Raw genomic sequence first — 27,646 nt, 5'->3', positions numbered from 1 at the left:
TCCTTGCCATGAAGAAAATACCCAAGAAAATTGGGTTGATCCAAAACTCAGGTGGGCCACAACATAAGGAACAATGTAAAACATGACCAGAATCTCTATATTCAAGTGGCGTCAATCGGTGTGATTTTTTTGGCGTCCCTTCATCCTGGTGGGACTTACTTAATGAACGGTTTAGATCACACATAAACACAATGGTTGCCCCCAAACAGGACCAGTTAGGGCGTCCTCCCTCACCATTTCTGAAAAATTACGATCCAATTGGATTTGGATGTCCAAACGCTTCACAAGAATAGGGTATTTACCATGCAGGAATTGTAGAATCCAGTTTGATAAGGCTCCCAATTCAATACTTGTGGGGAACTCGGTTCAATGATCTGGACGGTTGATATGATGGGTCCCACTATGGATGGGGGATAGCCCGAAAATCTCCCCCTATTGAAGGATTGATCCTCAGCCATTGCTTTATCGAATGTGGTCCTTCGTTTTTCTCGTCTTAGCCGCTGCCTATTTGTCAGTTTTCTGACCCTTTTGATATCATACAACGGTAGCCCATGATTCAGTTATCTTGACCGTTGACCCAAGAATCGGGCACGGCTTCGTAGATCCCCGATCCACCAAGTTGGGTGGGACCCCTGACTGTGGGGCTCACAGTGATGTATGTACGTTAAATCCATACTGTCCAATCATTTTGAAATCTCATTTTAGCGTATGATCCCAAAAATGAAGCATGTCCAAATATTATGTGGACCACACCACAGGAAACAGTCGTGATTGAATCCCTACCATTAAAAACTTCATAGAATACACTGGAATATTTATTTGTCATCCAATCTATTGATAAGGTCACAAAGACCTATTCGAAGATAGCACACAAATATCATCTTGATGCAATGCTTTTGTGACCAACAAGAAGTTTTTAATGGCCAATTAATATTGTTTCCAGTACTGTGGTCCATCTGAGATTTCGATCTGCTTCAGCTTTTGGATCATGCCTTAAAATGAATTTTCAATACAGATGGACGGAAAAGATGTAGTCACATACATCAAGGTGGGCACCACAGTGAGGGGTCCCGTCCACCTCGGTTGACTCGGATTGGGTAGTCACCCTCCCCAACCAAATCCGTGGGTGGAAAAGTTTTTTGGGCTCCACCATGATGTATTTGTTTTATCTGTGCCGTCCATCCATTTTTCCTATTCATTTTATGGCGTGAGCTAAAAAAATGAGGCAGATCCAAGGCTCAAATGGACCACACTACAGGAAATAATAGGGCTGATTTGAAAACTTCTTGGAGGTTCACTGCAATGTTTATTGTCCATCCAAACCGTTCATAAAGTCAGATAAACCTGGATGAAGGGAAAACAAAAATATCAGCTTGATCCAAAACTTCTGGCCCCGAAGATGTTTCAATGGTAGGCACTCAATCTTCAGTGTTTCCTGTGGTGTGGTCCAGTTGAGCTTTGGATCAACCTCATTTTTGAGCTTATGCCCTAAACTGAGCTGGAAAAATGGACGGCATGGATAAAACACATACACCATGGCTTTTCCACACCAATTTGGGTGATGGAGGGGTCACTACCCAATCCGAGTCCCATTGGAAAACCTAAATTTCATCTATCTTCGTTCTCTCTCCATGGAACGTGAACCGTTGTTTTAAGCCCATTTGGAAGGCCCTACCTTTTTAAAAAAAAAAAAGATGTCCCTACTAGTTGGGATGCAGCAGCACCAATCCACCGTTCATTTGAGGCATGGCCTTAAAATCATAGGATCCTTAAGGAATGCAAACCGTTCATCTGATGGCATCCTCTGTATCTGGATTGTACAGTACACCTCCCAGATCGAATGATCTGAACCCTTCAATACTTGCCCATTTCTCTGCTGGATGAGCGTGTTTAAAATAAAATAAAATAAAATAAATAAAAAATAACCTCCTAAGCATTTTGATATTCCTGGGCCCCAATCTCAAAGGACATCACACATCCATCCACAGATGGTCCATCTATTGTCGGGACACTATTAACATGGGCCCACATGTAGGAGGGCTAAAATCTCCGTCGGCAAGAGTACAGCTGGATATGAAAGGCCTAAACACCTACTTTCTTACAAAGAATCTCTCAGTGGCATTGTAGATGGGGATTGATTTCATTTTTTTGGCCAAACACTAGTCTGATTGTCTCAGAAATAGAAACCTTCTGGCCCAAATGTCTAAGTGGAATCAGACCGCTGCTCACCGTCCATTTGGACAGAGATGAAGATGATCCCATCCACCACCGGCTTGGGAGTAACAGAAATGCACCTACAATGGATGCCTGACATTCAATGTCCTACAACCACCCTACCTAAACTAGGATACAGATCCCGTCCTGAGGCAGGGGCTGTGGAGCCCGCCGTTATGTATGAGTTTTATCCACACCGTCCATCAAAAATTTTCAGATCATTTTATAGCATGAGCTAAAAATACGGCAGATGCAAGACTTTAAGTGGACCACACAGCGGAGATTGAACACCCACCATTAAAAACTACTAGGGGCAGGAAGAAGTTTTGGATCAAGCTGATATTTGTGTTTTCCCTTAATCCATGTCTACTGAACAGGCTGGATGTCAAATAAACATCATGGTGGGCCCTAGGAAAGTTTCAACGGTGAACGCCTCATCACCACTGCTTCCTGTGGTGTGGTCCACTTGAGCCTTAGATCTACATCATTCTTGGGCTCATGCAATAAAATGTTCTGGAAAAACAGATGGACAGTAGATAAAACATAAATCATGGTGGGCCCCACAGCTCCTGCCCGGACTTCAACTAAACTAAACCAGAAAACAATGACACCTAAGAAAGAGGAAATCAAAGCTAATTACTCCAAATTAAAAAAAAAAAAAAAAAAAAAAGAAAAAAAAAAAAAAAGAAAAGAAAAGAAAAGAAAAAAAGAAAGTCCAATCAATTGATCCAAACCATTGACTAGGCAGTAGGAATTATTAAGGTAAAAAGGTAAACGTGGTGCCTTCATATTATTACATCTGAAGATGATGAGACTTTCCTAAAATGCATAAAATCAAAATCTTCCCCCCATTGGAAGAAACCAACGGCTATTAATATCCAAATTAAGCCCCATCAAAGCAGCTGTACACTATGAACAGACCCAAAGCTTGGGACGAAGACCTTCATTCGCTATCTGATCGTTCATTCCTGATAAGAGTTCAACAGTACAACTAAGATGTCTAATCACACAAATACCATTCGTCATCCAAAGGCACCTTCTTTCCATCTCTGGCTTCTTTCTCCTCCCTGCTGCTCTTGGCACCATCAGACTGTTGGCTGCTTGAGAGCTCCTGACTTGTTTTCAAGCTCCCAGAGGCTTCTCTCTCTTCCCTACTGCTCTTGGCATGGTCAGACTGCACGCTGCTCAAGAGCTCCTGGCTTGCTTTCAAGCTCTCGGAAGAACCGTCCTGCTCAGTGACTGCACTCTTCTGAGATGTGCTTGATGAGGCTAAAATATAGCTTGCCTGACTCGACGACAGTGATTTGCTGACAGGCAGGCGCCCATCAATTCTCTCTTTCAGCTCCTTCACATCCTCACAGATAACAGCTATTTCTCCTCTGCAGAAAAGGGAAAGGATGTTCGACCATTTTTCCAGGCATGGAAAGCTTCATACTTTTCCTTTTTACAACCCGGGACTAAGAAAAATATCTTCCAAATTTCATAATGTGAGGTAATTGAGATATAGGTGGATCCCACCCTTCAGAGATCTAGACTCTTCATCTGGTGTAATCCATTATCAATGGGCCCCACTGAAGAATATCTCCACTGAAAGATCCTTAAATGTGGAAGCGGATTGCATAGTAACTCAATATGCTTAGCGTACTGAGCAAACTCTGTGACGTCTACCATGATTTATGTATTTTATCCGCTCCGTCCATCCATTTTCCCAGATAATTTTAAGGCTTGAGCCCAAAAATGAAGCATATAAAATGTTTAAATGGACCACACCTCATGAAACAGATAAATGAACTACTACAGTTGAAAATTTCTTGGGGGGCACAGAAGTTCTGGATCAAGCTTATATTTTTGTTTTCCATTCAACCATGTCTGTATGATCTTATGAACAGGTTGGATGACAAAAAAACTTCACCGTGGGGCGCATGTGCAAGATTTTCCAGGGGTGAACTTTGGGAACAAATTCATGATGGTGCCACCAGATGAATGGTCAGGGTCACAGAAATGTGGAGTCCAACAGCACCATTGCTAGCAAAACCAAAAACACCTTTTTGCTCGGCCAAACATCATCTCTAGTTTCTCACCAAGGACCCAACAATTCTCAAAGTCTATCCTTGTAAATTCATCAGAAATTGGGTCAAGTAAAAACAATTGATGTATTTTTTAAACAGTTAAGATTTATCCTTCAAACTTCATCAGGTTTGAGAAATTAAGTTCTGTTTTCAATTGTTCTCATCCGAGGAAAACATCAAGATTCATGCATTCCATGTGAAAGTTGACCCCAAATGGCTGGGACAAGGCTACTACTATGATGACAACATCAATGAGCCTTCACAGTGTATCCTTCTCTTCTGATCGATAAGCTAAAGCAGAAAGATTTTAATGCAATATCACAATGTGGCAGAGTCAGATCCATTTATCTGCTGCTACTGGGGCCAACTAAGAGTCTGGACCAAGACAGTGACAAGAAAGGAATGCTAATAACAGTTCATCTATGACCAGAAGACGCTTGTTTTTTGTCCAGTTATGACAGAATTTCATTTTTAGGAAATGAATGAATGACCAGCCAAGTTTTCAAATAAATCAAAGTTAGATTAGGCTGCTTTTGGACAGATAGCTAATCCCATGATATACCACATAAGAAAAGCATTTGTTGTTTCATGGTGTGCGCCCTGCAGATGAAAATGGTAGGGAAAACTGGAAATCTTCCATTTTCCAGTTACCTCTATTTAGAGGGCATCAACCACAAAATGACAAACTCTTTACAATATTGGCAACATTGGACTGGACTGGACTGTCCCACATGAATTTTTTTTCTTGGGGATTTCAGTCCAAAAGTAGCTGAAACGTCTAGCTCTATAATTCAAGAAACAAGAGAATGGAGACTTACTGCAATACATCGACAACACGACCACGGTCCATTAAGAACTCCCGTAGCTGCAACAGAGCATCAAGACGATCAGACAATGCTATGAATTATATTAGTCCTTGTTGCTCGTAGCTGTCACCTTTATCATTACCTTCGCATTCTCCTCTGCCTCCTGCTGAAGTTTCTTTGACTCTTGGACCACCCTTTCCATGATGAGTTCTTGTTCAGCAAAAGCCTTCTGTGCAGATTCCTCCTTTTCTCGCTTCTCCTGTTCAGCTGCTGCCCTTTCTGCCTCTGCAGCAGCCAGTCGGGCTTGGAGATCTCGGCACATCTGGTATAAAATGCATGCTAAGGTTAGAGAAGAGGTGAGGTCTGAAAATCTTAATATCTTTCTATCAAAATAGTGGGTGGCATTTGAAACAATTGATACTATCAAACATAATAATTGCTTAAATTAAATATATTATTTTAAAAATTCACTACTTTGGTTATTTAAAATGCTATACCGGCCATAACAAACTGATATGTCAGTTTCCATGACGTGATATCTTGACCTTCAGGTTATCTACCAGGTGTGCCTAAAGCCTATATTGACCCAAAATATCAGCCATTATAATATGGATATAAATAATAATAATAATAAGGTTAAGACTATTTTACATAAAAATCATACAGGTTCTAGAGAGATTAAATATTGTAAAATCGGTGAAGCCCCTTACATGTATACTGGCACCTGCAATAATTTAGATCATTTTCCTGATTGGTATTTGGATTTTTTATTTTTAATTTTTATTGTTATGTTTATTATCAATTTATTTATTTTGAAAGGCTAAAGAGAGGAGAGGTGCAACACAAGGATTTCCCAGCTGGTCACCCATACAAGTACTACTCTCCCACAAGCACGCATTAATTGCGGAGTTCTGATTATAGCAACAATTGGTTGTCAATATATGCTCTTGGGAAAATGATGCTAAAGAACAAACAAACGAGGCCAAATTGAGCAGCTAGATGAACCAAATGTCAAAGTTTTTACCTCATCAATGATCGACAGAGATCTATCTCTTTCATCCGACAAATTGAGCACCCGAGACTGAAGCTCCCGTGCTTCAGTTGCCAGAATTGCCTTCTCTCCATAAACTTCCCCAGAATGCTGCCGTGACAAGGAGTCAGTTTTTCTTCTAACTAGAAAAGGGATAGCAATAAGAACAAGGAAATGTAAACAACCATGGCATTTGCTTCCTTTGCATGTTGCAGCATCTGTTTTAGGTCCTCTGCCTTGGTAAGGATATCTAGACCACCCTTGGCAGCTTCTTCTTTGGCCTTTTCTGCTTCTTTCTCCTTAAGCTCCACCTCTCTCACCATACCGAGTACTGATTCCATGGATAATAACAAGGTTCTCTGCACCATTGGTAGAAAAAAAGAAAAAAGTTCTAAAAAGTCAAGCAGTCTGCAAAGTGCAATGCTATGTAACTTGGTACAGGTTCAAGTATCCTGGGTGTGGGTCTAGGGATCATACAGTTTGCATGAAGACTATGAAATATGACACGGTCTACAATATACTCTCTTTTTTTGACATATACAACGTTTTCTTCTTCTTTTTTCCCTTTTTTGACACTTCAGATATAGAACATCTGGAGACATGAAATTGACATGTGAGTTCACAAGCCAATAATATTCCATCAGATGGGCCATCTGATTGGATCTGTGGGCCCCACAGTCCAATCAAACAATTGATTTGAGATGGATCCACCAGACCATTCATTTCTCCAGATATTCGATAAGTGGAATCTGGACCATTGATATGGTCTAGACCATCAACATGCATGGTTGCATGGGCAAAATATATAGTTTGAACCCTTGGATGGGCACGATTTGGGTTTGAATTGCAATTGGATACCTTAAACGGCCCTGATCACATAATTGGACATAAATGTAGCTCAATTGGATGATCTACTGGGCAGGTTGCCTTAATACAGTAAATCCAGGAGAACACACCAACCACATTCTAGTAAACTTTCAAGAAAAGTTACTTTCATAAACATGAGAAATCCAATAAGAATTTCCAGTAAGTGTAAATCAAATAAACGAAATTGTACCTTGTTACTTTTAGCATCTGTAATAAACTCTTCAAGAAAATCAATGCTCATAATTTGGCTGGATTGGGCTGCTGAAGTTGTAAGGTCGGACTCACCATCAGCCATTTCAGTGTCAAAGACCAATTGTTCAGCACCACTCTCCAATGAACCTCTTGCTACTGTTCCAATGCATTCACTAACAAAAAAATTAGCGTCCTTTTCTTCTGCAGTCACATGCCCCATAGAATCATGTTTTTCTTCAATAATGGGTGGCTGAAAGTGAAAATCCTGAATGGCGGTTCCATCTTTAGATGAATTGGTATCTAATCCATTCTCACGGTTTCCTCTTGATACGGTTCCAAAACATTCAATAAAAAAAGAGTTGACATCTTTTTCTTCTGCAGTCACATGACTCATGGTTCCATCTTTAGATGAATTGATATCTAATCCATTCTCATGGTTTCCTCTTGGTACACTTCCAAAACATTCAATAAAAAAAGAGTTCACATCCTTTTCTTCTGCAGTCACATGACTCGCATCGTCTATAGAATCATGTTTATCTTCAATAATCAGTGGCTGAAAATTCAAATGCTGAATGGTGGTTCCATCTTTAGATGAATTGACATCTAAACAATCCTCATGAGCCATAACAGAATCATAAGCTGCTTTTCCATGCAAATCTTTTATATGAGCAAAGAGAGAATTGCTACTCTGACCATCATCAGCATCATCATGATGTGTTCTAGAGATTGGTGCTGCATAGGACCCCTGATTTAATTCAATTACCAGATTGGTATTTTGATGATTTGTGGGAAAGAACGCTCCAGTTTCAGCATCCATGGATAACTGATCATGTTCACTCCCAGGATGAACACTTGCAACGGAACAATTATCGTCCAACCATGTGGACTCAACATTCAAGGAGTCCGTTTGATGATCAGGCCCATCAAAATCTTCACGTGCAAAGACTTTTAGTTGAGAACATGATCCTGTATGGGCTTCTTCAGCAACCTCTTGACGATTCGGCACCAAGCTTTGCTCCTCTGATTGAACTGCCCATCCAATATGCCATCTCTCATTAGCCACAGGTGAAGTAAGCTCAATGACTCAGTACAAGATTAGAAGGAAACAAGACTATATATACATATATATAGCCCAATGCTCAGCTGCGCACCGGTTCTCACGTTTGAGAACTCATCACATGTGATGTGAGCCCAAAATCTGAACAGTCCACATGATGCAGCACCCCATGAAACACCCAGGGCCCACCTTTTACCCCGATCCGAAACTTTGGTGGGCCATGGCAAAAGAAAACAGTTTCCTCCCTTAATTTGCATCTCTCTTTGCTATGGCCCACCAGAGTTTTGGATCAGGGTGAAAATTGGTCCCTGGGGGGTTTCATGGGGTGCTGCATCACATGGACCATTCGGATTTTGGACCCAGGACATGTGTGCAAAGGTGCACATGTGCGCAGGTATATATATATAGCCTAAATATACATATCGTGCTTGTGTTGGTTTAACTTTAAAGGCTGAGGGAAGTGAGACATATATTGAACTGGAGATGCATTACCTCCTCCAACTGATGGATGTTTGTCTTGTTGGTAATCATGAGTAAGATCCTCCTGTGGACTGCAAATGGTCGGGAGGACCTCAAGGAGGACAGATTCCACAGCTGCATCAACATCTTTAGAATGTTCAATCGCAACAGCTTTTAGTATCCGGACATCAACCTGCACAAAAAAGATAACATAGCTGCTTTAATAAATCTGAGAGAGAATATCCGCAACAGTATTCGTTGATGAAGATTACTGCATTCATGAAGTCAATACCCACGAGAGAACCTAGTTCATGATTACTGAAAATCTAGAGCTTCTCTATGACCGTGGACCCCTCCACATGCGACCACATTTCTCACCCTAGCATGTGACTGGTTGATCATGTGTCTACTCACATGCAGAAACAACAGATATTCTAAAGAAAATTGCGAATGGTCCACATGCAGGTGTTGCGAGCCTAATCAGTGGACTAGCCTAATCTTTGGGCTAGGTGGCCTCAGATATTCTATGCATGGGTCAAGTTGGCAAGTGTGTGGCATCTTGAGACTTATGACCTGGCAAGAGACATCCACGAGACTTGAATCATTACGAATGTTATTGGCATTTTTTGTTTAAATGATTTAATGGAATTGGTTATTTTTGCATGATAACTGACTTCCAGGAATGCAAGTAGGAACCAGGATCCATGATTACTATTATTTTTAAAAAAAATGCTTTAGAGAGGACTCACTATCCAGAACTTACACAAACCAGGAATGTTGTCCATAATCCTGTAGGTGAATCAGTGTACCTCATCTAGCTTGGGAGATAATGTTATGTGAGGAGTGACAACCACTATTGTGGCATGGTTTTAAATGATTACGGAAATAGTCATGTCCTACTTCAAACAGCAGTGTGTATTGGATATAATTGGACAGGATGAATGAATCACCATTAAGGTGGTCACATTGCTTTGAGAATAGTCCCCAGACCTGAGGATCCAATGGACACCTGTTCAACGGGCCCCATAAATCCAACCAATAGCCTATTCTTGGGATTATAGATGAATCATAGAGTGCATTAGGATGTCCTGTACGACCATGCAAACCTCCAAGCCCATACAGTTGTACACAATCCTTTAGTAGAAGTTTGAGTCCTTGGGGATTAGCATATCTTTATTTACTAATGTAATGTTCCATCTTTAATTACAAGTCCCATGGAAACAGTTTGATTTAGAGTGAGTTAATAAAAGGCTAATAGGCTTCAATTCGTTACCTCTTTTACTTTAAGAGGGTCAATAATTCATGAGTAGAGAGATTGAGAAGGATTTTGCCCATAGAATTCAAGCTGGGTGGAAGAAATGGACATGTGCCTTTAGAGTACTATGTGATCGACATGCACCAATCAAACTAAAAGGGAGATTTTATAGGATAGTTATCAGACCAGCCATGCTTTACGGGAAAGAATATAGGGCAGTTAAGGAACAATATGTTCATAGGATGTATAGCTGAAAAAAGGATGTTGAGATGGATACGTGGGAAGATGAGGAAGGATAGAATTAGAAATGAATGCATTAGAGGGAACTTAGGAGTAGAATCAATAGGTAATAAGATTTGGAAAGAAGACTTAGATGGTTTGGCAATGAGCAACAGAGACCAAGAACCGCACCGGTTAGGACTGAGATACAAGTTGAAGGCTTTAACCGAAGGTATGGCCCTTGATAAAGTGGAATGGTGGAACAGGATTCATGTAGCTAGTGTTATCAATATCGGCAACGACACTTGTATTGCATCCTTGATACAGAAACATGTCAGGCATCGCATGGGAAATATCGAATGTATCATGTAACGCATCGTTGTTTTTAGGAAACATTGAGATATTGGTCGAACTTTTAATGAAACTTCAGGGAACGTTAAAAAAAGACATTAATACACACTTAGAACTCAAAAAGATGACACACACATGCGCGTGCATAATAAGTTTCCTTTGTACAAGGTTCTAAACTATGCACTATCTAATAGAAGTGATGCAACTATATTTAAAATCAATTCATATAATTTATCAATCATAGAAGACATGTATAAAAACACAACCAATACATACAAAAGCCAAATCTTTCCTACATTGTAGGATGCATTTATTTAAAAAAAAAAAATTTAAAATTTAAAAATAAATAAATTTATTTTTGAGAATAAACAAATGAGTGTGGAAATCTACAGTGCATTTATATATATATATATATATATATATATATATATATATATATATATATATATATATATATATATATATATATATATATATATATATATTCTTAAATTATTTTTTATAATTTTTGTAAATTACATTTTGTTTATGAAAATAAATAGATAAGGTGATGATATTAAGATCAGCATAGCATACACTCATAAATACATAAATATAAGGGGCAAATAACATCCAGTCAATGTAATTTTTTTAATTATTCTTTATTTACTTGTGATATTTTTAATTAAAAATAATTTTTTTCAAAAGTTCTGTCAATCTGTATATCAACCTCCGCTCACTCTCACATGATTTTTCCACACTCTAATTGCAAGTTAAATGGGTGAAATTGGAAAATTTTCAGATTTTTCCCAAAAATCCCCATTTTTTCCAAATTAAAAAATAGGAGGTTAAAATCCATGATTGATCAAGCAAAGCATGCAAAATCATTTATAACTTCATTTATTCAAAGCAATTTAAACAAGAGAAAACAGTATAAATTAGAAAAAAAAACAAAACAACCGATTGGGTTTTTGGTACCACATGCTCTCCAATCTGGATTTCAACACCCAAATCCCCTTGTCTCTCTAAAAAAATGAAAATAACTAGTCAAGATACCCTTAGCAATGTAATCCCAGCAAAAAACTATGGACAAGATGGGGTTTCCGTGGAATTTTGGCAAATTTCCAAATTTTGCGAAAGGGGGCCCCCCACCCCCAAATATAAAAAAAAAAAAACAAGTGCAATATCATCAATAAGTATGATCCAAATCGACGATGTCGTGGAACTAATAATAGCGATAATCTCAGAGATCTAGTGGGACATTATGCCATCGCTGTTACTATCAATCGATACTAGGGAAGTTTCCCAACTACAACCTAGTTTCATATTGGCACCATGCAATATGAATAGTATCGGCCGATACTGAAATCACTGCATGTAGTGACCCCAAGTGATTGGGAAAAGGCTTAAAAGATGATGATGTCGATGACTTCAACTAACAAGGATTCCTATACAAGGCTATATGAACCAGTACATATGGAAATATAGTAACATGACATGAATTTTTCTATTAAAATAATGCTTTTTTAAAAATGTTTCCTGTGATTGGAAGAATCTTCCAGAAGTGGCCCTCTTCTAGAACCATAGAGAACTTAAGTTTTGGTGGTGACATGCTGACACTCCATAAATTTTTTTTTTATCGAATATTAACAGAAATTTTCTTTCACCGGTTCAAAAGAGAGAACTAGGCAGGAAAAGAAAGGAAATCTTTTTTTAAAAAATAAAAATAAAAATAAAAAAACTTTTCCTTTGATCGCAAGGAGAAGTCTCACATTTTCTCTATTTTCTGATGCAAATTCAAGAAAATTGATTAGTTAGGGCATCTTAAGGTTGGATTTAATCTTCAAGTTGGTTTGTGCTCCTACCCTATTCGAGTATATTCAATTCTATACTGTTGCTTCACCATTGGCCCATACTTTACATCTAGTGCTAGATACTAATTATCTATTTATCAAGAATGACAAATTTAAATGCCAAGGTATGGTATAAGGTTCACTACAAAGCTCGATTTAAGCAAAGCACCATTTTATCTTGACACAGAAACTGAGTAGTAGTGCCTACATTTCAGGGATTCAGGGATCCAGACTGCTCATCTGGCAGTTCGCATCATAGATGGATCATTACGATAGAAGAATTCCCCATTGGAAGACCCTAATTCCTAACTGTCCAACTGGTACACTTCTTCCCTTTAAAAGTGGACCATAGATTTATATAATTTGACAAGTCTTCATTCGAATCCAAAAATTAGATGGTTAGAAACCTCTTAAGGGATGATGTCTTGGGTTGTGGCTCATCCAAAACAGGGTTTACAAGATGAATGGACGGGGTTACAGAAAAGTGGGCCCCATCTGAGGATTGTTGGGAAAAAGCAGTTAGCCAGGCAATAATCTTATGATAGCCCTGATATAAACTACCAAATTCTCAAGAAAAGGGAAAATCTGCTCAAACAAATTCCAAAACAAATTTGAGCATATCCAATAGAAAAGGGAAATGAAATTTTAAAAAACAAAAAAAAGCATTGTACCTGAGGAAAAATCTCCTGTAGAGAACGAAAGACTGCATTGAAACCCATTTATTCTCAGACCTGCAGTACAATAAAAAGAAAATGGTGCAATCCAAGATTAATCATCAATAATATCTTGCTAACATCAAATCATGTTTTTTATTACAAATTACAAAGTCAAAAAAAAGGATGGCATACTGGATATCCTAGATGAAGAATACAAGATATTACAGAGAAAAGTAAATGAGTATGCATAAATCGCACTATTACAATGGAGATCATGACTGTTAAACTGAATGCAAAAATCAATCCTAATATGATCCAGAAATATTCTTACATTTCTGTTAGGTGGATCCTCACCCTCCCTCCCTCTCTCATATTCCAGCCACCATCTGAGGATTGGAGTGGCCAGTTTGCTGCCAATTTATTGATCAGATTGGTAAATATTCCAGCCACCATCCGATGATTCAGATGGCCGGTTTGTTGCCAATCTATTGATCTAATTGCACTGATTGTTATCCGAACAAGTTCCAATCTCTTGGGGACTTGTTACACTACCCATCTTACAGTTATTTTTTCTGCATCCTAAAGTATCTGTTCAGCATCCAGTTCCATAATTCCTGGCCCAGACCAACCCTCAACTGTCCCCACAAAGTCCTAAAACCTACTGCCAGTATCCCCAAGCACTTCCTCAAAGTTTCCTCCACCAAACCATAAACTAACCCACTAAACTGTCCCAAATGTCTGGAAAAAGTCAGTCTTAATCCCACCCCCTCTTCATCCAAATGCAGCCTATGGCCAGCCCCACTTCAACAGTAGTCAATATGAATTATTATGATTCATAATATGAATTGCTATAATTCATATCGTATTGTGCAGTGCACGATATGAATAGTACACTAGAATCACAAGCACCAAAAAATTGTACCAATAACGTATAATTCTAATATTGTGGATTGTTTGCTTCATACAAATCATGAGATTATTGTGGGACACAGATAGGTTGTCCCACATGTATTAAAAAAGAAAGTCCACTTGCTCAATTTTCTTCCATTCTGGTTTCAGTTGTTTCCCCTTTTGTATGTAAAAGCCATTTATGGCCCTTCCTCTTAAGATATTGCTTTACTTTTGTTTGTTTATAAGGTCTGCGAGAAATGGAGAGGATTTATGGTTTTTAAATACCCATAAACCTTGAAGATACCTTTCTCATCTCTCAATGGAATTGAACGATGTATGTTCCCATGTGTTTCTGCACAAGAAAAGGGACAAAACGATTTTTGATATTGAAGAGAAATTTTCTTTTGGATGTATTTGACTTCTGAGGTATTTTTCTTGAAAAATCCTTACACCTATCATTTCTCATGGTGTACTTTTTCAAGAATTCTTTACATATTAATGCAAGGGCATTTTCATGCCGGGCTCGAATGGGGTGGCCTGTGGGATGCGGGGGCACACTCGAGGTGGGCAGCCTGAAGAACCCATGTGATTTGGGGCACATGAGGGGGTGGAACCCATGCATTTAGGGCTCACGAGGAGGGTTCAGCCGAGGACCTAACCCATGCATGTGGGGCCTAGGCTATGGGATAAAGGGATTAATTTGTCATGCTCTATTAGTTTGAGCTTTTAGAGCAAGTGGTTAATTGTCCCGCATCAAATTGGTATCAGAGCAAGAGGTCTCGTGTTTGAAACTCCTCACCGGGGGTGATTAATGCAATGGCATTTTCACACCAGGCTCGAGTGGGGTGGCTTGTGGGATGCGAGGGCGGCCCGCAGAACCCATGTGATTTGGGCCAGTGTGAGGCAGAACCCATGCATTTGGGGCCCACGAGGAGGGTTCAATCGAGGACCTAGCCCATGGATGTGGGGCCTGAGCTATGAGATAAAGCGATTATTTCTTCATGTTCTATCAGTTAGGGCTTTTAGAGCAAGTGATTAATTGTCTTGCATCACATATTTTAGATCCATGCAAAGGGTATGATTTTTGAGATTTTTGCTTTATGGGACAGAATGTTGGGTAGTTAAAGAACGTGTTCATAGGATGAGTGTAACTGAAATGAGGACATTGAGACGGATGGATGGCAAGAGGAAGGATGGATTTAGAAATGAATGCATTCGAAGGAATGTAGTATGAAATGAGGATGTTGAGTTGGATGAGTGGCAACTAGCAAGAAAGGAAGGATAGAATTAGAAATGAATGCATTCAAGGGAACTTAGTAGCATAAATAAGTAAGAGGGAAGTAGACTTGGATGGTTTGGTCATGTGTAACAAAGACCAAGAATTGTGCTAGTTAGGAGTGAGAACGCGCAATTAAAGGCTATAAAAAACAAAGGCCCAAAAGGATGTGGATAGAGGTGGTAAGAAAAGACTTGATGACTTACGGTCTTACCGAAGGTTTGACCCTTGATAAGAGTGGAATGGTGGAATAGGATTCATGTAGCCAACCCCAAATAATTAGGATAACTAATGAGGCGTAGATTTCTTTTTCATCTTCTTTTCAATGTAATGCTTGGATGATTATTCATTTTTTATTATTATTATTATTTTTTTTTTGGGGGGGGGGGGGGGGGTGCAAAAACAAATCCTAATTAGAAGGCCAGTCCCTAATAAGCGAGAAAACCCCACTAATCACTGCCAGAATGGATCCACACACATTCCTAAAGCAGCAATCATTTCTCTCCCACTAAAAGGTCCAGAGACTAGCAAGCAATGCCTTCCTCCACTTGTCTTTTTTGGATTTAATTGGCATTCCATCATGCCAGGAATCAAATAAACCTTCCACTGAACACAGCATTACCCAAGGACTATCGAAGAAAGTGAAGCTACTGCCACACAAGCTCATAGCAAATGGGCAAAGGACGAAGAGGTGATTCATTGATTCAACGTCGTTCTTGCAGAGGCGGCACATGTTTGGGAGCGCAAGTCGTCGACAGTCAGAATTCTATGCTTCCTCACAAGCCATGCAAAGGCTGTTATGTTAGGCGGGGCTCCATACATCCAAATGTGGCTCGGATGACTGGAATTGACAGGAGAAGAGTTTCGTCTAGCGGCATCATACATAGATCTCACCATGAATGAACCTTATCAGTCTCACAACCAAACCAGGAAGTCCGCCATACTTGGAGAACGCAAAATACCCTCTAGTCGCTACAGAAGTTGGATGAATTCCTCTTCTTCAACCCCACCCACAAGGGTGAATCCAAACTCCGATAGTACCATCAATGCAGAAAATATTATCTCGGTGGTCTCCAACCCAAATATCGTCCCAAAAACGGATTCTATCACCACTACCTAGGGAGAAGCTGATTCCCTCCCACACCTTGTTCTCTAGCTGAGCCACTGATTTCCATAAGGGAGAAGCTTTATACATAGAGGAGAGTCTAGTCCGACAACCAAAGGTTGAAATTCCATGTTTGCCCTTGATAATGGATCTCCAAAGGTTTTCTTCATTAACAAACTTCCAAACCCACTTGCACAAAAGAGCCTCGTTCATGACCTCTAGATTTTTAATGCCAGCGCTGCGGTCCTCATATGGTTTACAAATTTCCCTCCAATCGAGGAGCTGAAATTCGATTGGAAGCTGCACCTTACCAAAGGAGACCCCTTCTCAAATTGTCAATTTTTTGTAAGATCGTCTTGGGGCCATTTGGAAAGAGATAAGATATATAGAGGCAAATTCGATAGGGCAACTTTAACGAGTGTCAAACTACCGCCAAGGAAGAGGTGACAAGCTTTCCACTAGGATAATTTTCCTTCCATTCTCTCGATTACCTTATCCGAAAATTGCTTAGGAGTTTGTTGATGCAAAGAGGGAGACCCAAAATTTTGAATTTGGTGATATTAACATTTAGGCCTGATGGTATCTCAAAGCAAACAATTATCTTCCAGAGATTATCAACCATGGAGAGATCCGCCTCGCTAAAAATAAGCACGTCGTCTGCGAACTGAAGGTGGGAAACCCGGGGGGTCATGTTTTCCACCATGAAACCTTGAAGACTTTTAGATGATATGATGATGATTACTAAAAAATGTATAAATAGGTTTAAATGGGAATGAATGGAGTGATTAAAACTTTTACGAGTCTAAGACACATCTATACTTGCATATACACCCACATACATATTCATAATTGCATATGCACCCACATACATATTCATAATTGGGTACTTACCCTTGCTCTGGTGGTAGACTCTTTGGAGTTTCAACACTTGGTCAAGGGTTCGAGTACCCATAGGTGGTGAAATTCCACTACAGTGTGAGTGTGTGGGGGTATGTGTGCGTGTGTAAAAAAAAATAAAAAAAATAAAAATATATATTCATAATTGATGATACCATGATCTGTATTACCTTTCTTTGTGCATATTGATGGAAAGCGGATAATTGGTTTTTTTTTTTCTATTTTTTTGAGTTACAATTTTTTGAGATTCGTTTTTTATTTTATAAGAAAAAAAAAAGAATCTTATGATTATATGATTGCGATTCAATATAATTTGAACACTGCTATGATTTGTGAGACCATAACAATTTTGACAACATTGCATATAACCGATTCAATTCTTGGGTACATGAAACCATGGAGGAACGTGTTGCTGGAGGAGTTTGCCAGAATAACCAACAAGCTGATTCTTCATCTTATAAATTCAGTGAATTTAAAAGAGTTTCAAGAATGGCATGACACGGTGTTGGATTAATTGTTGAAGGTTGTTCAAAGAATTGAAAACAAGTTGAAGATAATAAAAAGGGAATTTCAGAAGTGAGGATCAAAGTATGCCAAGCAAAGACAAGGGACAACAAGGTTTTGAGTCTCCCAACTCAACCAAGAGGTGCTTCAAAGTTAGCGTACAAAGTACTTGGGGCACTAAAATTATCCCATCCGAAACCTAGGACTGAAACTGGACATCTCAAAGTTCATCAGTAAACTTCAGCCCAAAACTTTCCTTGATTGGATAACATGCGTTGCTAATATTTTAGCTACAAAACCATGTCCGAATAGAAGAAGGTCACTCTTATTTCAGTAAGGTTTCATGGTTTTTCTATAACATGACAGACAGAACTACAATGGAAACTGTAGAAAATGCATACTGAGATGCTTTGGAATCAGAATTTATCAAGCGAATAAGTCTAGATTATTTAAACCATCGAGGGAAGTGGCGGGACTACAAGCAGGACTTCGACAAAATACGCCAAATCAACCCATTAAATGCTTAGAATTGGAAGAGAATGCGATTTATCAATTGAGAAAGTCTAGATTATTTAAACCATCGAGGAAAGTGGTGGGACTACAAGCAGGACTTTGTCAAACTAAGCTAAATCAACCCATTAAATGCCTTAAAGCACCATAAATAAACACAACAACAGTTCCAAATTCCAATATGGGAAGAGGGAGACTTGGTAGATGTGTTCTCTCAGTAGAGGAGCAAGAATAAATCCCAATATATATTATAGATGCCGTCAGTCGGGCATATTGCATCCCCATTCCCAACAAAAGCTCCTAGGCACTGGTTGGGCTTGCAGAAAAAATATTTGTTTGATTTTATAGAAGAGGACATGCAAGATGATCCTGCAATTGTTGCAACCTTATTGGATCAGTCTTTCGAGGTTAAGGAAAACAAGGTGAGGGCGAGATCGTGTTATCCAACCTGCAAAGTTGATAACCCTGGAGCAAGAAGATAATAGATGGTTGATATTCAACAACACATGTACATTCGTGGGAAGATTTCCACCTTCTCAAGAAAGGTGGAGCAATTCGTTTAAGAACTCGATGCCTTGTATCCTTTTCAATGGGGAAAGGATAAGAGGATGAGGTTTTGTGTGTTGTGGCGCCAACGGATGCATGCCATAAACCATTGAGGCATCAATGGGTACATTTGTAACACAGGGCTTCGAGCAAGACCAAATACCTATTCCTTGACAAAAGATGGCGTTCCGATTATGCTCTTGCTAACGAAAGATCTTGAGAGGAACAAAACAAGCTCGAACAAAGACGCAAAATTTATAACAGCACATTTCATGACGGAGGGTGAAGAAAAGTGATGGTGTGTGTTAGTATCTAAAGGCCGCATATCACCAACTCAAGACCCGAAAGTATTGCAATATGAAGGCGGTAAGAAGGAAAAAAAGAACCATTGCTGCGGCGTGCGATGACATTGAGACAAGTTGCTGCAACACAGGAGAATATTACTTATCGAAGTGTGGCAGTGGTGAGGATGCTAGGTGATGGACGATGAAGTGTTGTAGTGGCAAGGGTGATAGGTGATGGACAACTTCTGAGCGAGCAATGTAGCCATTGTCGAGAAAGAAAGTGATCTCCAAGAGAAGACATGCCAAACAATGCAAGATATAGCTAGAACACAACCTAATCAATGATACACTTAGTCAATTCCAGAATGGCCCCGTTCATTCCTTTTGTAGATGGGTTGATTGGTCTTGGTTTGCTAAGGAGGACATCTAGTTCCACCTCTTATATCTTCCTTTGGAACTTTGGGTTGCAGAAGTTCGTGTGGCCTAGGGGTCTCATCTCAGTGAGGTGATTGCCATTGATCAGGCAATTGAGAAATGGGAGGATCTTCATCTTGCCAAAATCTGTGGTCGACAAACGAAATCAATCCCTGTTCCCAAGTCCATTCTGGTAGTTATTGGTGAGGATAATTTTGTGGTAAGTGTGGTCTGTGAAAGGTCTTCATCCACCATGGGCAACAATGGTGCTATCGGAGTTCATGGAGGTCGGTTAGGGGAGTTGGTCTGCTCTAGCCTGAGTCCTGTGAGGGATGAAGGTCCATTGATCCCGTGCTCTAACAATTTACCAAATGATGTGGGGCACTCATGTGAGGCGAGATCCACTTCCTTGGTGCATGGCTGAGGATGATCGGGCGAAGTCAATACGTGTCTCCCACTATGTTTTGAAATTTGAATAGGGGATAGTTGTCCCCCTACATGCAGCCCTCCATATCCCCTACTATCAATGTAACATATCAGGAATCGGACAGGTCAATCACTCTCCGCAGACAGCCTAACACGTGGAGAGATGTGATCTTATCGAGGCCATCATCAGCTAATGGAGAGTGACATGTGCTGCCAGTCTATCTGGTCGAGCTAATGCTTCATTTGATCATGCGATGGAGATAGTGCCACGTGGCCCCCTCCCTATCGAGGGATCGACTGATATGGGATAGCTGGTAACGCGAAATCGGTCTTCATATCCTCCAACATTAATGGCCAATTGTCAGGCCCTCTGTTCGAGAGGCACCCCGAGCAATGGTCTTTCTACGTAACAACACGAGGGGATAGGGGCAGATGATGTCATGTAGAGATCAACATTACAAGGCTTTTAATACGCCCAATGATGGTGGTCAAGTCGTTGTCCCGTTAGCCAACGGGCGCCTGTTACATGTCCCTGTGTGATGATGGAGGCGGCACATGCCAACTTGATGATGTTAGGGGAGCTGATCTTGAGGGTAGCGAGGTTCGTCTCATCAAGAAAGATCTCAGCCCCCATTCTGCAGATGATGACATGTGTTTTGGACATTCCTTTTTTGCAACAAATGGAGTAGGCGAGGAGGATTATTTAACAATTGGTCCTTGCCTTACCCTTCATTTGGATGCCGGTGGAGCCTCGTCGACTCATGTGAGTTCGACTCCTTTCTCACACGTGTCGGGGTCTCCTATTAATCACCTGTGCGGTCCATCTCCTATTACTACAAAGCCCTTAAGAGTCATTTCACACCCCTTCCTCCTCTTCTTCTTCTTCGAGTCCCGAATCTTGGTCATAGGCCCTTGCGCTCGGGTTTGAAGGGGGTATTCCTTTGGGTGTTCTTGATTCTTTGGCTCTTCTCCCCTTCTCTAAATGTTTCTCCATTGGCCAACCTTAGGGCTTTTAAGTCTGTTGTTCCAATTTTCCTTGATGATGCTTTGGATGTCCCTCCCCTTAGGTAAGCTTTATGCCTCGACGATGCTCAGAACTCTCTGCGTAACTAGTGCCTCTCAACCCTCTCTATGTGGTGTAGGGAGGTGTTGGTTTCTATTGTTAGAGGGAAGAGATGGGTTCGGGAGGCTTTAAGTCATGTGGGAAGACTCCTTGGAGTAGTGTTTGGTAATAGGAATGAGGATTATATGGCCTTGTTTCAGTTAGTAAAAGAAAGGGATATTCGGTTGTTCTCTATTAGTGTTCAAAGGTGATCTCCGAAGGCTAACAAAGGTTGCAGGAAGTTGGTAAATCTTGGGGTTGTTCCGGAAGGGCAAGTCAATGCCATTCCTCAAAATGAGAGGGGGAGAGGGGGGAGGGGAGAGATTGGTTATCTTATGAAGATATTGAGCTAGAATGTCCGTGGGCTCGAATGCCTCTTGGAGCGTGTCCAAGTTAAAAGACATTTGTAAATGTTCTACAGCTAGTATTTTTGCAGTCCAAGAGTGTCTAAGATTCAATCAGCCAATCAGGGTTTAGTGGAGTCTGTTTGGGGTTGTCGAGAGGTTGAGTAGGAGTCTTTGAACTCTATTAGATCGACGGGTGATATCTTAGTCATGCATGTATATGAATATTTGTATCGTATCGGCCAATACAACCGTATCATATTCGTATCAACACCAAAAGATACACGATATGAGATCGTATTGGCCCAATGCGGAAAAAATGGCCTGTATCGGCCGATATGGGGCTAATATGGCTGATACAAGCCGATAAACCCACAAAAAAAAAAAAAAAAACCAATTTTGAATTTATTTTTTTTCTAAAATTTCGCTCATGTCCCCTCTTCTTTTTTTATTTAAACCATGGAAGAAGCTTAAAAACTCATTTTAAACTAGATCTAGACTTATTTGGGGATCAAAACAAATGATTTGAATGGGATTCGACAAATCAAAGTGAAGTGGACCATTATGGGGAAAATCGGAAAGGATGGTAAACTTTCACTTTCTTTTTTTATATTTTCATCTTCTTTTTGTTGTATTTCAATGTAATAGGCCCTAGTTCACCAAATCATGTTTTATTTGTGTTTAATTATGGCCTATTTAATTGACCTTCAAGAAGTCAAACTGATAAACAATATTCTCATCAAAGAATGGTTCGATACACCATTGAATACATGGCCAAAACACGAAAAAATGGTAGATTCCTGGATATCTCATTTTTTTTCAATTTTTCTAATATTTTTCTATATTTTTTTGCTTTTAAAAAAATTATGACTGATACGGCCCCGATTCTGATATGCGACACCGTACGTATCATTTTTCCATAGGGCCGATACGCTGACCGATACCAACATTCATTTTTCCATTGAACCTCATGTGAAATCCTTCTCTTTGGTGTAGGGTGGAGAGTTGGCGTGGCTCCTACTCTATCAATATTGTCTTTCTTGAGGTTCACTTGGTTTTAAGTGGGGTGTTTTCAGGAGTTTATGGTCTGAATCGTCTGACTTTTCATACCCTTTTTGGAAGGAACTACCTTTTGTTGTTGACATATGGCAATTTCCATGGTGTGTGGGTGGCAATTTAATGGTGTTCACTTCGTTCATGAAAATTGAATGGGCTAAGAGTATCCAGGAGTATGCATTGCTTTGTTGATTGGGTTCTCAAGCATGAGCTTCAAGATCGTCAGATAGGGGGCTTAGGTACATTTGGTCGAATGGTCAGGTGGTGCATGCCATGTGTCTATTGGATAGATTTGTAGTCTCTTGGATGGGTGCAAGTTCCCTTTGGCCTATCAGTTTGGTCTCCCTAATCCTCCGTCCAATCACTGCCCCATTTTTTTGAAGGTGGATGAGATCAGCTGGGGACTGAAGCCTTTCAGATTAGCGTTGGCCTGGCTCAAAGTTAAGGGTTTTCAATCCTTGGTGTCTGAATGATGGGCTTCGTTTGAAGTCGTGAGCCAGCCAAGTTTGTTCTGTATAACAAATTGAAATCATTGAAATTTAAGCTTAATGCTTGGTGGCGGGAGATCTTTGGCTAAAGGGAGCTCGAGATAGAGGCCCCACTTAGCGAGATACAAGTTCTGGACATCGAGGAAGGAGGCATGCTTATTGATGATGAGAAAGCTGCTAGAGATAAGTCATCTCCTGATTATCATTCTATTGAAAGAGGAGGAAGTCAAATGGTGCCAATGGTCACAAGCAGTCTGGCTCAAGGCCAGCAATAAAAATACAAAATATTTCCATGAGATAGCCAAGGCCAATTGCATCTATCCTCCTCTCATGGTTGATGGTAAAAATCTTGTCGTTTAAAAAGTTTATCTGTGATTCTATTGTTAATTTCTATGAGCTCTTGCTTTCGAATGAGGGCCAAAAAAGACCAACTCTTGATAACCATCATTTTGATCCTATTTCTCTAGAGGAGGCTGAGAACCTTGAATCGCCCATCTATTTGGTGAAGGTTAAGAAAGCAATTTGGGATTTGGGAAGGGACAAAGCTCTCGACCAGGATAGTTTTCCTCTGACTTTTTTCCAAACCTTCTAGGATCTCATTAAGGTTGATCTTATGGCTTTTGCTAAGGATTTTTCTTTTCTTTTTCTTTTTTTTTTTTTTGGGGGGGGGGGGGCATTTGTCAGCTGATTTGGGTTGTACTTTTTTTGCCATCATCCCTAAGTTTAAGGGTGTTGATAGCCTGAATAATATTAAGCCTACTAGTCTCCTTAGCGGTCCCTATAAAATCATTGATAAAATTTTGAGCCAAAGGTTAAGGTTGGTGCTCCCCAAGGTTATTTCGCCCTTTGAGAGTGCTTTCATTTTGGGGAGACAGATCCTTGACAACACCTTGACTGCCCATGAATGCTTAGATTCTTACCAGAAGAAGACCAACCGGGGTGTGGTTTGTAAATTGGACCTCAAAAAAGTGTATGACCATGTTAACTAGTCCTTGGACTATGTTGGCTCGGATGGGATTTGGGTCCAAGTAAAGACATTGGATCCACAGTTGTGTGTCCTCTGCCAATTCCTCTGTTCTTTCAAGGGGATCTTCTGTCTCTGCTCCTTTTTGTGGTTTTATTTGAGGCCCTTAGTAAGATTTGGGTCTCTTCCAGGACTTGAAGGTAAACAATTCTGCCCGGCCAATATCTCACCTTCAATTTGTTGATGATAACATTATGTTTTGCAAGGCTGAGACCATGACGGCTAATATGAGGATCACCATTAGATGGATTGAAGTGGTAAGAATATCCTAGGTATTTTCGTCCCTCAAGAGAAGATCTCCTAGCTTGTTGATCTTTTCGGTTGTCGTATTAGCCCTTTTCCATCGTCTTACCTCGGCCTTCCCCTTTGTCTCAAGAAGCTTGCGGTTCATCTTTGGGAAAAAGTGGTTGAGAGAATGGAGAGGAAATTATCCCATTGGCAAAGTAAAATACTCTCTCTTAGGGGCTAAATTACTCTTAATAAATTGTCCCTCTCCAATCTCATGCTCTATTTTATGTCCCTATTTAGTGTCCCAAGGTTGTCCTTGAGCGTATTGATTAATTAAGAAGGGATTTCCTTTGGCAAGGGGGAACTACTTCTAAGAAATTCCATATGTTAAATTGGAAGAATCCAGCATGTGGAGCGTCATTGCTGCCAAATATGGCTTGTTTCCCAAGGAGTGGTGGATAAAGGACTCTTCTCCATACCATATATCCTTTCTATGAAAGGGAATTCCAAGTGGTCCCTAAGGTTTTTTAAGGTACCAGCTTTGCTATTGGGATGGGAACAAAGATCAGATTGTGGGAGGATGTTTCAGTGTGGTGATTCGCCGCACAGTTCATCATTTCCTTGATTGGCTTCTCTTTGTCACACAGTTCATCCTTTCCTTGATTGGCTTGTCTCTATCTTGTGTCCAGTATCTTTGTTGTTGGGTATGGGGGGTGCGAGCTCCCTCTTGTCATTGAGACTTATATGTTTCTGAATTCAATGACTTGCTCTCTCTCCTTTCTTGATTGCAGCAGATTTCGCTCTCTGAGTGTGGAAGGCTCCCTTTTCTGGCACTCTAGCAAGTCCAGATCATTTTCGATTCATTCCTTCTACTCGTGGTTGTCCCTAGTCAATCCTAAGAATGACAGGAGTCACACTGCTCATGTGTGGTCTTACAAGGTTGCTCCTAAAGTTGTTGCCTTTGCTTGGCTTGCTGGTAGAAATAAAATCCTTACCGTAGAAAATCTCCGAAAGAGATTCATGGTGTTGATGAACAGCTTTCTACTATGTTTGAAAGCTGAGAAATCAGTTGACCATTTGTTCATTCATTGCTCGTTCTTCGAAATTATTTGGTTCTTTGATCTTCGGATGTTTCATGGGTGATGCCAAGCTCAATTGTTAATTTCTTCCAGTCTTAGCATGCTAGGGGATGGAGCCGATTGGGTAAGACTAGATGGAAGATTCCCTTGCATGCCATCCTGTGGTCCCTTTGGAGCGAAAGAAATAACAAGTGCTTTTGGAATCAGAGCGGGTTTGCCAATGGGGTTCTTATTAGGTTCCTTATTAGGTTTCTCTTGTTTGGTAAGTGGTGCCCTAATTGTGTGGCAAGGGTTTCTTGTAGTTTGCTTTGGTTGTTTTTCTATTGTGTCTTCTTGTTGTAGTTTGTTTTTTGGTTTTTTTGACCACTAGCACTATCAATATTGCATCATCTTTAAATACTAATAAAAAACGAAAAAAAAAGAAAAAAAGAAAGGAATTCAGCACAAGCTTCAACCATACTAGCCATGGAGACATCGAGATCAAGATTGATAGCATTGCAAGCTCAAGGACAAGTTCCTTCTCACCTAGGGAGAATCATGTACTGTAGTAGAGATACAACCCAATACCATAGCATCCATAATGCTATAGTAACACTATTGTAAAGTTGCATTAATCTTTACTCAGTTAACAACTTTCCTTGATTACTTAAATGTCCTTGTAACGTTAACTTGTTACAAGTACCTTAGCTGGTTTGGCTTGCTTCGCAAGTAATTACCCTAATTGGCTGGACTTGCTACACAGGTTATTAAAGTCCTATTTTTAGTCCACAAAAGTGAATGTGATTAGGATTTTGTAATAAACAATATGAATTAGTTCAACTGATGAAGGATGACAATGTAATAAGGCCTATACAAGATATGCATTATGCAAGCCGTAAACCGGGATTTATTTTGGGGTTTTCTTAAATCTGAGTTTTCCCATCTGGTGAGTGGATTCTCATCTCACCCTCCCCCTCTCAGATTCCAGCCACTGTTTAAGGATTTGGATGGCCAGCTTGTTGTCAATCTTGACATCAATTTGGTATCAAAGCACCAGTCATCATTTGAGAATTTGGATGGTTCGATTTTCTACCAATCTCTACATCAATTTCCTATATGGAGAATAAAAAATTGAAATAATAATCGTCTTCTTTCTTGATATCCTGTGATAGGAATTCATCTCTAGTGGTGCAATGCCCTAGAGTCTAGAATTCTGATGCTCTGAACCCATTGGCATGCCTACTTCAAGCCTCATGCGGAGTGATTCTGCATGGTTATTCCCTTTTTCTTCTATCTTCTTGTCTTCAAAATTCTAGTACGTGAATTTCAGAATCTTGCAATTAATTGCTTAAATTCTAGTTGCATTTCAACCAACCTGGTTTTCAGCCAGTGGATGGTCATTGTGGGGCTGCTTGATCAACAACCCAGATGTCACACGTCAATTGTCATACACGTGCACATGTCATGAATATCATTTTTTGCTGTATTCACACTAATATGCCAAGCATGAAAAACAAACTATACGTACCACATTACTGATATTATTATCTCAATGCTTTCGAATCAAGATTCCTATTCACCAATCAGGAATTATTTGATCCAACAAGATATGCATAATATCCTGAGACATTGACTCCATGAAAGTTGGGGCATGTTTGGGATGATCCAGACCATCACTCTAAGGGATCCACACCATTGGGTAGACCGGGCCCAAATAAGAACCTCCCAAATGGCGCAATCCTAAACCAACAATCAGTGGAGGCTTTCCGATAGATGGTTAAATGAATACATCAACAGTACACATTAAATTAAAAAGGGGGGCAATTTTTTTACAACTAGGATCTTCCAAGCCAGGAAATTCTAGGGCCATAGCCCATCGTGGGCCCATACCATCAGATCACAAAACAATAGGAACCACTTGAACAAACTTTAGGCTAAAAAAAAAAAAACAGAATTGTGCATATTATTTGGACAGAAAATTATATAATTCATCACAGCATGCCCATAAGAATTCTGATAGCCAAATAGAAAATCAAAACATATCAAATACAGATTGAAATCTCAAATGTTAGAGAACAAAAAAACAAAAATTCATCAAAAAAACATACTTTTCAATCTAAACCGAATCGAATCCACAGAAACGAAAGGGAAAAGAAAAGTAGAGAAATCCAAACAGAAAATTTGCGATAAAAAGAATCAAATCGAGAAAACTGAAAGAGAAATCGATGGAATTGAGATCGAAATGGGAAAAAAAATTGGGGGGAATAGAAAATGATCGAGAAAATTGAGAGACGAATCGATGGAGTGGAGATTGAAATGAAGAAAAAGAGGCGGAAATTGAAGGATTTGGAGAAAAGAGAAACCCTAGAAAACAAACAGCACTGACCTTTGAACGATTTTTCCCACCTCCGAAGTCTGCGATTCGAGAGAGAGAGAGAGAGAGAGAGAGAGGGAGAGGGAGAAGGGGTTTTGGTGAGGACTGGAGT

The 27,646-nt window shown here is 39.9% G+C and overlaps 1 protein-coding gene across 2 annotated transcripts; it reads right to left on the bottom strand.

Moving 5' to 3' along the window:
• Window positions 1-2,977: 2,977 nt before the first annotated feature.
• LOC131226115 (uncharacterized) lies at window positions 2,978-27,646 on the bottom strand. 2 transcript variants are annotated; one of them, XM_058221813.1, is made up of 9 exons: window positions 27,547-27,646; window positions 13,023-13,082; window positions 8,728-8,887; window positions 7,177-8,207; window positions 6,305-6,478; window positions 6,114-6,230; window positions 5,232-5,411; window positions 5,102-5,148; window positions 2,978-3,593 (listed from the first exon to the last, which is right to left on the bottom strand). In XM_058221813.1, the coding sequence occupies exons 2-9, from the start codon at window positions 13,068-13,070 to the stop codon at window positions 3,215-3,217; spliced, it is 2,136 nt and encodes a 711-aa protein (XP_058077796.1). In that variant the 5' UTR covers window positions 13,071-13,082; window positions 27,547-27,646; the 3' UTR covers window positions 2,978-3,214. The 2 variants fall into 2 exon arrangements, with proteins under 2 accessions (XP_058077796.1, XP_058077797.1); XM_058221814.1 differs by lacking the exons at window positions 6,114-6,230; window positions 6,305-6,478.

This window comes from Magnolia sinica, chromosome 14 (genome assembly GCF_029962835.1).
Source record: "Magnolia sinica isolate HGM2019 chromosome 14, MsV1, whole genome shotgun sequence".
NCBI classification, from domain to species: domain Eukaryota; kingdom Viridiplantae; phylum Streptophyta; class Magnoliopsida; order Magnoliales; family Magnoliaceae; genus Magnolia; species Magnolia sinica.
This window is presented reverse-complemented; position numbering and strand designations above follow the sequence as displayed.

Excerpts from the sequence above, each read along its gene's own strand:
- LOC131226115 (XM_058221813.1), bottom strand. The coding sequence starts at position 13,070 with ATGGGTTTCAATGCAGTCTTTCGTTCTCTACAGGAGATTTTTCCTCAG. Across the intron at positions 8,888-13,022 it reads TACAGGAGATTTTTCCTCAG|GTTGATGTCCGGATACTAAA; the intron begins GTACAATGCTTT and ends TTTTTTGTGCAG. Across the intron at positions 6,231-6,304 it reads CAAAGGAAGCAAATGCCATG|CATTCTGGGGAAGTTTATGG; the intron begins GTTGTTTACATT and ends TTGTCACGGCAG.